The 14,321-nt window shown below is 35.9% G+C and overlaps 1 protein-coding gene across 3 annotated transcripts in view; it reads right to left on the reverse strand.

The window, feature by feature from the left end:
- Positions 1-14,321, reverse strand: part of HMGCLL1 (3-hydroxy-3-methylglutaryl-CoA lyase like 1) — a 173,897-nt gene that overhangs the window by 103,019 nt on the left and 56,557 nt on the right. For all 3 annotated transcript variants that reach the window (XM_024557755.4, XM_045193089.3, XM_053913683.2), the window contains exons 4-5: positions 5,855-5,950; positions 3,694-3,842 (exon numbers count right to left, since the gene is read on the reverse strand). In XM_024557755.4, the coding sequence (XP_024413523.1) occupies positions 3,694-3,842; positions 5,855-5,950 (245 nt within the window). The remainder of the gene's footprint in view (positions 1-3,693; positions 3,843-5,854; positions 5,951-14,321) is intronic.

Genomic DNA, 14,321 nt, shown 5'->3' on the forward strand with positions numbered 1-14,321 from the left:
AGGGAGGGGACAAGACAGATAAAGGAAGTCAAATGGATGAGAAAGAATGAAAAGGAGACTTTTAGTGGTATGTTACAGTGTATACAGATATTGAATTACAGTGTTGTACACCTGAAACTTATATAATGTTAACAGACCAAAGTTACCTCATTTAAAAAGTTTACTAACTTTTTACTCATTTACTAAAGTAAAATACTATCGCATCCTACAATTTTGTTTGTTTTTCTGTATCTAAAAGTGTTATTGTCATTGTTAGTTTAACTACTAATTTCCCTTTTATTCCCTGTTCTTATTATTTTGCACCTTTATTTTTTTCTGGAAATTTGCGGAAAAAACTCTGAAGTTAAAATTCACAAATGTTTTTACATTTTTAAATTGTTTTAAAACAATGGGTGAATAATTTTGTTTGGCTCCTAAAAAATGTTTAAAATACAGTTTGTTTGTTTGCTCTTTAACTTTCAGTAGGCTCAGATTTTCAGGAGGTTAATCATGGGTCAAGTCACTCTAGGCCATTGTATAAGAGAGGCCTAAGACATAATTTAAAATGTTTTGCTTTAATATGCACAGCTGCTATCTTTCAAATTTTAATATGCATTTATATGCATTTTAAGGGAAAAATTAATAAAGGCACCTCAGTGATAGTTTCCCTTTTAAATCAATATTCTGGTAAACAGTGGGCATGTGATTCTTGTCACAAATACTTAGACCGGCAATTTTTAACCTTTTTCATCTCATGGCACACAAAGTAATTACTAACATTCCTCAGCACACCAACAGTATTTTTTGCTGATCTGACAAAAAATAGGTGTAACCTTGCTTAATTCACCCTGGACAGCTATTGTTTTGCTGGCTATTGTCATTTTTTAATTTGACAATCCAAGCGAAAAGACGTCAGGCCCTCTGACTAAATAGTCAGTCTTGCATGTTTTAAAACTTTTCGCGGCAGTTTGAAAATCGCTTACTTTGAGCACGTGATTCATTGAAGAGACATTTGTACTTACTTAACAAAAAGGAATAAAACCTGAGTTTCTTATATGATACAATAGATCACTACTATTTTGATATTTTGAGGCATTTCAATTTTAAAATGATCATACACTAAGAGATGACTCTTTGATCAAATGCCATTGATAAAAACAGAGCAAGCGACATTTATCAGACACTTTTTCTTTGTCTTTTTAGTTTTTAAAAAATTTAGACTTCACAGAGCATAACCTAGATTTTTTGGAACATGCCAGGTGAATTACACAATAAAGACTGAAGTCCAAGATGTAAACACTCCATTGCTCATTCACATACAATGTATATGCAGCAGCAGTTAGCTGACTCTGCGTTTTGTGTCAATGGTTTGGCTTGGGGTCTTCCCCGATGCATCCCAGATGTTATATAAAGTTCTGAGCGTGCACTGAAAATGTGTACACACTGATGTGTACGTGTGTGTTTCAGGAGAGAGGAAATCAAATATTGGCCTTCATAACTTTAATAAAAGCTGTTATTTTGACCAAATGAAAGTTTACTGTTTTAATAAAAATTGAAATGGTGAGCACTATAAAATGTGTAGTGCCTTATGGCCTTTCAACCCAACAGCTGATGACATAAATTTTCTGGATGATGATCAAGTCCATGTTGATGCAGCTGTTGCCATAGAAAGACATACTGAAGCATCTATTTGGTTTCAAGTAGTTGAGTGGGGCTCTTTTCTTTAAATGGGTACCAGTGGCCTACGATGTTTAATAATGAGTACCTAAAACCCGGATCACCAGTTAAAATAAAATCTAATTTAATCTCTTTAAAAGTTCAGGGGAGGAAGAAGATAATTTTCAACTGCACAAATAAATAGTGAACTTACATACTGAAAGGTGTATTTCTAAAAGTGAATAGCGTTTCAGAAAATGTGTTCCAAAGAACCCAAACAGGCACTGAGAAGTGCACACCTGTCTGCCGTGGAGCGCTACACTGTTTCCAGTGTGCTGCGCGCTGCTAATTCCATCTGACTGCGACTTACTTCTTTTCCACTTTGCACTTGTGTGCCCTTCCGGCCTAAGCCTGGAAGACTTTTTAAGCTGTAACATGGTTAGAAGTTGCTTTACTGATGGGACAGTATTACTGTTCAACAATCAGTATTAAAAAGGATTTAGGGTTTCTATTTGTTTTATTTCACTACCTACTCTGTTTTGTAAGTGTAAAACGAAGGTGATAAAATCTGATAGCATACAATTTATGTTTACATCCATCTTTCAACGTTAAAAAACTTCCTGTTTGACATACAAGCTGACTTCACTTCTTGTATTTATGTGGTTTTTCAATTTTCCAATGAGAATTACTTTACTCTAAAACCTACACTCCACCTTGAAACACACATGGAAACAGAATAGCTTCTTTACTTTTACCATTCATTTAAAGGAAAGAGAGATCAAATAACATATTTGTTCGAATTTAGAAATACGTAGTACATCGCTTCTTTTTTATTGTGGTTTTAGAACTTTGCCTGAATAACAGGCATCCTTTGTATTCCTTCTATGGAAATACATTCTTACTTTTTTTCTTCTATGTGCTTTGCATGTTATATATATTTATTTACAAAAGTAACTCTGTACCTTTAAAAAACTCATATTGGAAACAGTATATAGGGAGAAAAATGTTAAACCAAAATAAGCAAATCGACATGATAGTTCACTATGGTGCAGCCTCATTCCACTTGCTCTTCCAATGACCTCGATTGAATTCTAATCCTTTTCTAATATTGTCCCTCCGAATTGGATCCACTGGTCTTTTTTCTTAATTGCTAAATATTTCCCGCCACTATGAACATGGGTCACCTTATCCAAAGGAAGTACAATCGGCATCTTAATTCAACTCCAGAACTCAGGCTTCTCTTACAAATGCTATGCATTTTAAGATGATGTGGTTTGTTTATAATATCTCCATAGTGATAAGACTCAATGGAAAATTAGCTACTGTCTTAGAAACAACTTCTTTCTTAAGTAACAAACAGCTTATTATACATTTCATAGAACACAGGCCTGGGTACAGATCCGCTTTGCAATAGATGCTCAACAGCTGGTCCTGGACGCACATGAAAAAACACAGCAGGTTGTCTCTCTCTCCTTCTTCCCTATACACCTCTGCTTTGTGATCAGCCAGGGAAAGCAGGAAAGTAGGATGCTGAGGGGGAGGATAAGTGGGTGAAATTCTGAGCCCAACTTCACAGTACAGCTCAAACGTTCAATTTTGTTTTACATACTCTATTGAAGTTCTACATAAAATAATCTTTAAAAGAAAAAGTTGAGGTTCTTAAAATTTTTTTTAAGTATTTGGAAACCACATTAAATGATTCCTTTCCAAATGCTACTGTGAGTTTACACCAATTTATTAACTCACATGGCCTGAAAACAAAAGATGGCTGCATTTTGATAATTCAGTGTTAATAAAATGAGTAACAGTATCAGCTTTGCATGCTTGGTCCTCTGGTCTCAACTGCATTAGACACTCCACAAACTAGATACACTCTCGTAATTATTAACTGATATTAATGAGATTTACTACTATATAGTGATGGCCCTGATCACATAAGGTACAAATAAGATACCCTAGGTATATCATTACGAATGGTAAAATAATGCCTAGATAGAGCATAGATGGTCTTTAATAATTGACGTTAACTAAATAGAATTTGTGGGATTTCATAAGTACCCTCGTGCTGGAATATTCATGTGCCTTGCAGACTTAACGACCTCTTCAAACTTCTCCATACTTTCTTCAATAGAACAGTTAATATTCTTCTTGCTAAATGATTCAGATGCAGCACCAAAAACTGATATCTCAGTGGCTCCAGCAGCAACCTGAAAAAACAGAATTTAAAGGCAAAAGCTAGTAATTTAAAAAACATAAATAATAGCTGAAGAAACATTAAGCGCTCTATAAAGGCATACTTGTATTCTTTAACATCTGCCTTAGAATTTAAAATTGCATTCCTTTCATATTGCCACACACACTCTTTTGAAATGTAAAAATATTTTGTAACAGAAAAGTTTTACAAACTGCAACACTCATAAATATGAGGCACAGAAAACATAGTAATGATGTTCCAGTATAATATTGTCTTTTCTAAATTACGTTATCCTCAGAAATATTTAACCCTAATTATGGAAAATACTAGCACTCCAATAAAACCTCTTAATATCTATGGAAAACATTATTTTTAGACCAATTATGAAAATTGTAAACAGTAAAGTACAGTAAAATCTGTGGATTCCTTCTCTTTCTATACTCCAACCAGAAAAAAACAAAACAACATTTTTCCAGTTCACCATTTAAGTAATGCCCCAAATTTTCTTCCCATCTCTAACCTGACTTCCACTGGTTCACGCCTTGCCTGCCGTAACCACACTGTGTGTCCAACGGCTAACCCTCTTGCCGGTCTTCAGATCCAACCGGTTAACCTACTCCATTTTCCTTCTGACTCTTTTGCCATCTCCACTCCTTTCCCTGGCCTTCTCCAGTGACTTGTTTTCAAATGTCAAACCTCCTAGTTTTCCAGCTGAAATTTAAGACTTTTTATAAATGTATCTCTAACATTGTGCCTAAATTTCCCTATCTTTTTGACACCCTATCAATACATTAAGAAAAAAAGATTCTGTCATCTTTCCAGCAACTCAAATAAATATATTTATGCTTCCACTCTTTCATCCAAATAAATTTTAACCTCTAAAATTAAAATTCTATTTATTGAACACCTACTATGTGCCAGTATTGTTGTCAGTATGTTGCATGCCTTATTTGTAATCAACAAACAATGCTGTATACTAAGTATTAATGATCACATTTTACAGATGAGAAAACTGGGGACAAGGATGAAATCACTAGCACAAACTCACAAAGCTAGTACACAACCTGGAGTTGTGTTTTGTGAAAGGTGTGCCTGACTCCCAAGCCAAAACTTGCTTCCCTCCATCACTTGCCTAAGCTATCATGGAGGTGTCCTTTCAGTATCTTTTTAAGGTAGATACATTCCCTCCTTTGTTCAGGACTGAATGACAGTAATATTTACAATGTCTTAAAGTGCCTCTTTGTTCTTTACAATATGATAAACAATTATATCAAATCCAATATAAGAAAAGTGGTTTTAACATGGTACACTAGGACCCACAACCTCAACTTTATGCAATACTGCTCGAGATACAAAAGTGAAAAATATCCATTAACGACAGAAACAGCTGCTACAAAACTCTTATGATAAAGCCATGTAAGCTAACACCTCAAGCCTTTACTTACAATTGCATTGATTCTTCTTGTATGTGTAATTTTTAAATATTTTTGCATATACATTGCTAAGTCACAGAGGACTGGGAGAAACAAGCCCGAAGGGGAATAGGTAAAGGGGTTAGTGGCATTTCCAATGACAGTGTCAGCTTCACATACAGAGGGAACAACAGCAACAGAAAGCTGATTATTTTTTTTTGCCAACTAGCTGATTATTTTTGTTGCCAAAAAAATAATCATACATTACGATATTAATAACTGTACTACTGTATTGATAAATGGTTTGGTTATATTCTATAGCCCTTAATTAAGAGGAATGAACAAAAATACTTTCAAAAAATTTAATCAAAAGGGTAATTGTATTTTTGTGTTTTGATTCTTAAGTGGTTAAATCAGAAGAACCATGTATGCAGAGCATTTCGATCCCTAACTGTGCCATGAGGTTAACAATCTCCATGTATTCACGTGAATACATCAGCACAGAACCTACGCAGGATAACCAGCGAGTTACATCTGACACCATTTTAACTTTGTAAAGAGTTTTAAAACACTAGCAGCATACTGATTCTAGAAAAATTAGTAGCATACTTACAGCACGGTGAAAACCCTGAAGATTAGGAGTAAGGACCGGATATCGAACTCCCGGATACTGATGAATGCCTTTCATGACTTCAGTGTGATCAGCCATCTTAAACACATAACAGGTACATGTAAATATGTCACTGAGTATTCTATCAAGCATGCTCTTAGTTTTCCAGGGAGATTATAATGACAGGCAATTAGTTATTAACATATAAAATAATGTTTCAAATAACAAAGCTATGCCAATATAGCTAAAAATAAGTGGTTTTCAGTGCCATAAATATATAATACCTAGACCTGGTTTAATTTACTCGCATAACGGATTTGGTTAAAGAAGTGATTACAAATAATCAGGAATTCTGAACTCTACAATTTTTACTTGAATAATCTTCATTCTCTTCCTTTCATTTCTTGGGCCAAGCACGAAACACCCCTGGGACCGAGGAGAGTTTGAGGAGAGCTATGCATTTACCTGCTACATGAGAATTTTATGTCCAAACAGTCTGCATTGTATGAAATTCTACAATAGTTAGTAAAAAGTAAATGACACACCTCTGTTAGAACTGAACAAGACTGAGGTCCTAGTACATTGCACAGACATTTTGGTTAGTAGTAGTCAACATGCTTTATGTAGCACCATCATTGAATTACCATTTGCTCTCATGATGCAAACAAAGAATACAATGGAGTACACCACTGGAAAATTTAACTTATCCTGCCAAGACTTGACTTTTCTACATTTTCTATGAATCTATAGAAAAAGTTACATTGAATTAAAATATCAAATTTACTAGTTTGCCCCAAAGTCTAATTTAGCCTCCTAGAGCAATAATTGATGGTCAAATCCCATAACTGTCACACAGAGAAATTACCATTGACGTAGCTCTGAGCTTTGCACACTGAAGAATAATAAATTGTGGCATGAACAATAAATATGAGGAATAATATATAAACAATGGAAATTACACAAAATGAGCATGGATAAATCTATAAAAACACATCGAACCAAAATTTATATCTTCAATATATAAGAATAGATGAGGAAAGACTTGTGTTTTCTCTATACATCTTGGTTTATTACAATAAGCATGTATTGTTTTTAATTTATAAGTGAAACAAATATAAGTTAATCAAAGTATAAATGCTTTTCTTAATATAACCACACTTTTGAAAAATATGAAATATTGTAATACATACTCCTGTTGGTCAATTGGTCTTACTGACTCTCAGTCAAATGTCAGTAGAATTAAATATAATACTTTCAATGAATACAATTTCAATTAATTAAATAAATCTGTAAATATATTTGAAATTTAAAATTAAGCATTCAGAGGCAAAACAAGTACATCTCACTGACTACCACCATGCCTCACTGACGTTTAAGCTTGCACATTTCCTCCTATCCACGTGCATTTATTTACGTCTGAACGTGATTCCTGCTCACCTACTTTGTGGGGATCACACCCCCCACCCCACAGCTGCCTCTTTCATAGACCGTCCACTGTAGTCACCTACATTGCATAAAAGCTAAGTCTCTCACTTCATTCTAAGCTGATTTGACTTTAATCCAGATGTTTACTGAGTACCTACTATGTCCAGAGCCCTGTGCTAGGCCCTGAGGGAAATATAAATACAGAAAAGGAAGGTCCTTGCACTGGATAATTTACAATTCAGTTGGGGAGATAAAACAGATGCGCATGGAAAGTTAATAAGCCAAAGGACAAACTGGTTATAAATGAGACCACAGATTTAAGATGTCAATATCGAGAAAGGCTGGTAGGTCCCTGTCATCCTAACTATGGAATATTAAAGTTTCCCAAAATAAGCCCACAGAAGTATTTCCAGTTGCTCATAATCTTCCAGAACCTCACCAATCTCCATCAAGAGGTGGACTCTGTTTACCTTCTACTTGAGTCTGGGCAGGCTTGCGATTTCTCCAACAAATGGAGTATAGCAGAAATAATACTATGTGACTTCTAGGCTAGGTGATAGAAAAGGATACAGCTTCCATATGGCTTTCCCTTTGGGGGAAGCCACTGGCAAGAAACTAGCTGATACACTGTGGGAAACACTAGCTTATGCAGAGAGTCCATGGGAAGAGGCCCACATAAAGAGATACATGTGAAGACAAACTTCGGCCCCAACCAGCCAACAGTCAGCATCATCCCCTAAATTTGTGACCAAATGGAGATTCAGATAACTTTAGCCTCCAGCATGTGAGTCCCCAGGTGAGGCCCTAGACGGTGTGACCAGCAACAACCTGTCCCCTATACTATCCTGTTCTAATTTCAATCCTCTGATTTTGTGAGCATAGCAAATGTTTATTTACACCACTATGTTCTCAGGTAATTCATTACAGAGCCAAAAATGCTGAAACAGTAAAAAAAAAAAAAAAAAAAAAAAAAATCAATAGGGTTGGAAAAGAGGGAGGGGCAGATGCAGAGATAAGAACGCATTATTTGGCTAGAGAAGAGCCACACATTGGGATGTCTTTGATTAGGTTCACATTATTTGAAAATTCCAGGATTTATTGTGAAAGCACTAGAAAGCCATGGGGAGCTGGTGATAAATTATCAGAAGACTGGAACAAATACAGTAATTTAGGAAGAGGAACCTGGAAGAAGAGCAACGGGCAGTCTACAGAGAAGAGAGGGGATTCTGATGCAATTGTGAGAACCCATCTGTTGTATGGAACGGCACAGGGAGCAGAACCCTGGAAGGAAACCGGTAGGACACAGCGGCTACTAGTACAAGGGATATGACTGTACTCAAAAAAATGTGATCCTCAGTATTTTATAACCTTCTTTTTAAACTATTTAATATTTTCTGCATATTTCAACACAATTCTTGATTGCATTTTCATTTATTTAGCCTTTGGGCTAGAGTGTAAACCTGTCTATTTCCATCTCTGTCTCTCTGTCTCTGTCTCAGACACAAACATGCACACACAGATTACAATAAAAATGTGGAGCATGTATCCCTAATTTTAAGCAGAAGGAGAAGCCAAGTTGCTACTAGTTGTAGGATGTTGCGATGAAATCTAAAACAACAGTCTCTCACCAGAGAACGTCATTTGTAATGTTAATACTCATGCGTAAATATGGTGTGTGTGAATATTTATTAGAGACATTTATGTTGACATGGTAATAGACAGGGATAAAGAGTGCTCTGTAACCGATACATGGATTTGGGGAAAGCGTGGCAGTACAGCGTAAAACAGCATCAGGGCACCAAACAGAATTTAATCTTTAAGAAATGTAGGGCACACTGTCCTGTACGTAATTCATTTCCATGCATTTGTAACAAAACATTCAATCATAATGAGTAAATTAATATAGTGAAACAATGATTTAATAGATGTTTCATTAGTAAAACTAGAAAATAGATGATAGAAACTAAATTTCTAGGTCATGACAACTAAACTTTGATATTCATAAAAGATACTGTGATGAAACTATGATAAATATATTAATTAGAATCTAACAAATCCATGTATAAATTTTTTACCATAAAGGACACAGAACTACAGTAATTCTTCTAAAACAATGTATCTGTGTATAAGGTTATCCAATGCAAAGTACAAGATTATATCCCATGCAAAGAATAAAATTAGATCCTGACATTATACCATACATAAAAATCAACTCAAAATGATTAAAGACTGAACCATAAGACCTGAAACAGTACAAGTGCGAGAAGACTACATAAGGAAAAAGCTTCATAGCACCGAAGCTGGCAATGCTTTCTTGGAGGTGATACCAAAGGGCAGGCAACAAAAGAAAAAACAGACAAGTGGGACCGCACCTAACTAAAAAGCCTCTGCACAGCAAAGGAAACAACTAACAGAGTGAAAAGGCAACCTACGTACTGGGAGAAAATATCTGCAAATTATATATCTGATAAGGGGTTAATATCCAAAATATATAAGGAATACATACAACTCAACAGCAAAATAATAATAATAACAATAACCCAGTTAAAAATGGGCAAAGAACTAGAATAGTCTTTCTTCAAAAAATACATTCAAGTGGCCAACAGCGTTATGAAAGGATGTTCAACATCATTAATCATATGGAAATGCAAATGAAAACCACATTGAGATATCACCTCACAGCTGTTAGGATGGCATTTATAAAAACACAAAGGCAAGCAATGGCAAAGACAGAGAGAAAACTGAACTCTTATACACTGTTGAGAGGAATGTAAAATGGTACAACCATCACAGAAAACAGCATGGGGGCTCCTCGAAAAATTACAAATAGAACCACATGTCCCAGAAATTCCTCTTCTGGGTATATATATATCCACAAAAACTGAGATCGGAATCTCAAAGAGAGACTTGCATTCCCATGTTCACTGCAGCATTACCCACATGTCCAAAATGTGAAAACAACCTAAATGTCCATGATGGATGATGGGACAAAGAAGTGGCATATGCATACAATAAAATATTACCCAGCCTTAAAAAAGAAGGAACTACTGCCATGTACAACAACGCAGATGGGCCTTGAAGACATTCTGCTACGTGAAATAAACCAGTCACAAACAACAAACACAGCATGATTCCACTTCTATGCGGCATCTGAAACAGTCAGACCACGAAAGCAGAAGGAGGATGGTAGCTGAGAGAAAATGGGGGGAGAGGGGAAGATGAATTGTTGTTCAACGGGTACAGCTGCAGTCACGCGGGTGACTAAGTTCTAGACCTGGTGCACAACACTCCGCCTGCGGCTGGCAGAGCCCCACACTGGCAGTTTGTTGAGGGGAGATCTCATGTTGTTTTCTTACCACAATAAGGGATAGTACTTGAAGTAACCTCAGACATGTAATTGAATTATTAGTGTCCTTTTCCTTAATATTAATATATCTGTGATATTTTTAATTTTAAAAATAATTACAATTTCTATATTGTAGCTACCGTAAATAATGCTGTAATGAAGAGAGGGGTGCATATAGGTTTTAAAATTAGTGTTTTAGATTTTTTTAGATAAATATCCAGAAGTGGAATTGCTGGGTAGTTCCGATGAATGGATAAAGATGTGGTGTATATATACAATGAAATATTGTCCCACCATAAAAAAAGAATAAAATCTCGCTATTTGTGACAACATGTTTAGACCTAGGGGGTATCATGCTAAGTGAAATAAGTCAAACAGAGAAATATGATTTTACTTATATGTGGGATCTAAAAACTAATAATAAGAAACAAAACCAAAGCAAACACAGAGATACACAGAACATTTTGATAGTTCCCAGAAATGAGGGGTGTAGGGGGCAGTGGGTGGAAAAGGAGAAGGGATTAAGATGTACAAATTGCCAGTTATAAAAACAGTCATGGGGATGTAAACTACAGCACAGGGAATATAGTCAACAATACTACAATAAGTATGTGTGGTGTCAGACGGATACTAGACTTCTGCAGTGATCACTGAATACGTTATATAAATACACTGTTGTACACCTGAAACTAATATAAACCTGCCTATCAACTGTAACTGAAAAGTAATTTTTTACATTTTATCATTTCATGAGTTGTTTCTCATTAAAATTAATTTTCCTACCTAAGTTTGTATTTGACATTATACATTCTTTTTCTTAACGAGAGTCCTAAAAATTAAATTAATACCTGCAGTACTGGAAAGTCCCTACAGGAGGTTGGCCACAGTCCCCTAGCGATTGCTGGATCTCAGCCAGAGAGAGGCCCAGCACAGCAGTTGCTTCGCCTGCAGTGAGGAGGCATTAGTGCCGGCCAACTCCTCTCACAACTGAAGGACCTCAGGAGCCAGACTATACCTTGCACCCTAAACACACAAGCCTTGAAAAGGAAGAAGACTGAGCCATACCTAATGCTTGTTCCTTGGAAAATTGCATGTTCCTTAGTTCAGCGATTTTCACCTGTGCACCATGGGACATCAGTGTGCCGTGAGAATTTTTTAAACATTCACTCCTTGACTATGTAGTCAGAGGCACTGACCCCTTTTCCCTTAGACTGTCAAATTAAAAAATGACAACAGCTAATGCAATAGCTATCCAGTGTGAATGAATCAAAATTATTCCCTTATTTTGCCAGATCGGCAAAAAATATTTTTTTGGTGTGCCGCAGAATTTTAGTGAATAGTTTATGTGCGCCATGAGATGAAAAGCGTTGAAAATCACTGCCTAAGTTCAAAAGTTTTATGACGAGGTACCTTGACAGAGGCAACACATTAAACTTAACAGCATTTCCAAATCATGGAACAGGCAGTAAAATTACTTCATTGTTCTTATCAAGCATTGCATAACTTACATTGATCTTTGTGTCTCTCTCCCTGACAAAATATTAGCTCCTAGAAGATTTGCATAAAAGGGAAATTTAATAAATCGTTGTTGAACTGAACTGAAATTTCTCCTCCTTGCCCTTTATTCTTGTTCAAATTTATTTTGCACTCCATCTACCTTGAATTATGATTCTTTTCCTCCACTAATTCTTCTAAGATTTTATTGTTAGTAATGATAGTGATGATGAAAAAACATTTACTTTATGCCTGTTTACATGTTAAGTCCGGATGTGTTGAGTTCCTTGTGTGCATTATTGTTTTAGCCCTTTTCAACAATGCAATGAAAGGGGCAGCTCCTGTATAAGAACGAGGCAGAATATTAAGGGAGAGGAAGATTACCCAGCTAGTGACTGGGAGAGCTGGGATGGGACCCAAGTGTACCTGACTATGAAGCACACTCTCTAACAACTCCTTGAAAAGCATGTCCTCTGCATTGTCTAGCTAGCCTCCATATCTTCCTCTGAGTCACTGCTAAGAGTGTACACATCACAAATTCAAGAGAAGAGCTCCTAGAGATAACACTCACAGGATGAACAGTTTCTTTCTTTGCGGGGGGTGGGGGGTTTCATCTCACCCAGTATCTCCCAACCTGCATTCATCAGAACTACTTGAAATACTTTTTAAAAAAATACAGATTTCTTGAACCCATTTGGGCAGATTCTGCCCTGTGCTATAGGACACAGGGCTATGTAGTCAGCAAAACTCAAGAAATGCTGGACATCAACCAGACTGGGAAACAAAGCGGAGTCAGTTATAAGGCTGCCTCAGGTCCAAGGTTGGCTTAGGGAGTCAACCAGAGCATTGGAGGCCCCACCCCTACTTCCATAAGGAAGCTTCATTTTATTTTTATTCAGAAGTGAATCCAGGCTTTATGGGTCTGAACTAGTTGTAATTTGGGCTGGAGCCTCTTTATGAAAAACAACAAAAGATACCTAACTTTTGTAAATTTGACTAAAACATGCCCATGTGAGCATATTGCTAGGGTCCCTCCCAGGGCCCTGGGAGGGATCCATACAAACATTTTATAGTATAATACAAATCATATATAAAGGTTCTAAATAAAGTTTTATCCACGGTGAAAAAGATCTATGGATAAAAAATAAATAAAAGTTTGAGAAGTACCAGCCTTGGTGAAATGCCCTACCTTGCTCTTAGCAACATCAACAAGATAATTAAGGATCTTTCAGAAATGCAGATTCATGCTGTCTACACTATTCACTTTTCATATCACTCCAAAAATACTGTCAAGAAAGAAGCCAGGCCAGTTTGGCATGTCTTATTCCTGCTACATCCATAACGTTTCTGTGTATAGTTGCCCTGTGAACAAGGGTTTGAACTGTGCACATCTACTTATACAAAGATTATTTTTTGTAAATACTGTACACATAGTTTCTCTTATGATTTTCTTAATAACATTTTTCTCCAGCTTACTTTATCATAAGAATATAGTGCATTATATATATATATATATATATATATATATATATATATATATATATAAAACATACCAAAACATATTAGTGAACTCTCTACATTATCTATAATGTTTCAGGCTAAACAGTAGGTTATAAGATGTCAAGTTTGGGGATCGTCAAAAAGTTGTAAGTGAATTTTCAATTGCCTGGATGTTTGACATCCCTAATGTTATTCAAGAATCAACTGTATACTTATTTTTATAAATTCATGCTTAATAAACCATTTTAATTTTTTCCAAGAAATAGATTTAAACTTATGACTTATTTAGCCCTCAGTTTCCCCTGCTCACAAATATTGTTTGCTGAATAATTTTAAAAAGTATTTTAAATGATCCTTTGTTTTTGTTTGCCCACCACCACCACCACCACCACCCAGGATAAAACATTCATATATTTTCAAAATAAGAGAGAAAGGACAGAACGTGCCTACAACCTCCACTGGCCAGATGAGACATAACTGATGGTATTACCTTCCGTATGCAGGAGTACAGCAGGGAAGATGGATATAAAACATGCAATGTCTTTAACACATGCCATCGATTACTTGAAAATGTAAATAATGTGGTTTCGGACCCTATAACTCAAAACTCAATTTGAGCAGTAATTCCTTTTAGAGGTAATACATTCATAAATGCAGTAATGAGAAAAAATGAGACTAGAGCTCTTCCTGACAACCCAGAGTGAA

This window comes from Desmodus rotundus, chromosome 11, assembly GCF_022682495.2.
Source record: "Desmodus rotundus isolate HL8 chromosome 11, HLdesRot8A.1, whole genome shotgun sequence".
Classification (NCBI taxonomy): Eukaryota; Metazoa; Chordata; class Mammalia; order Chiroptera; family Phyllostomidae; genus Desmodus; species Desmodus rotundus.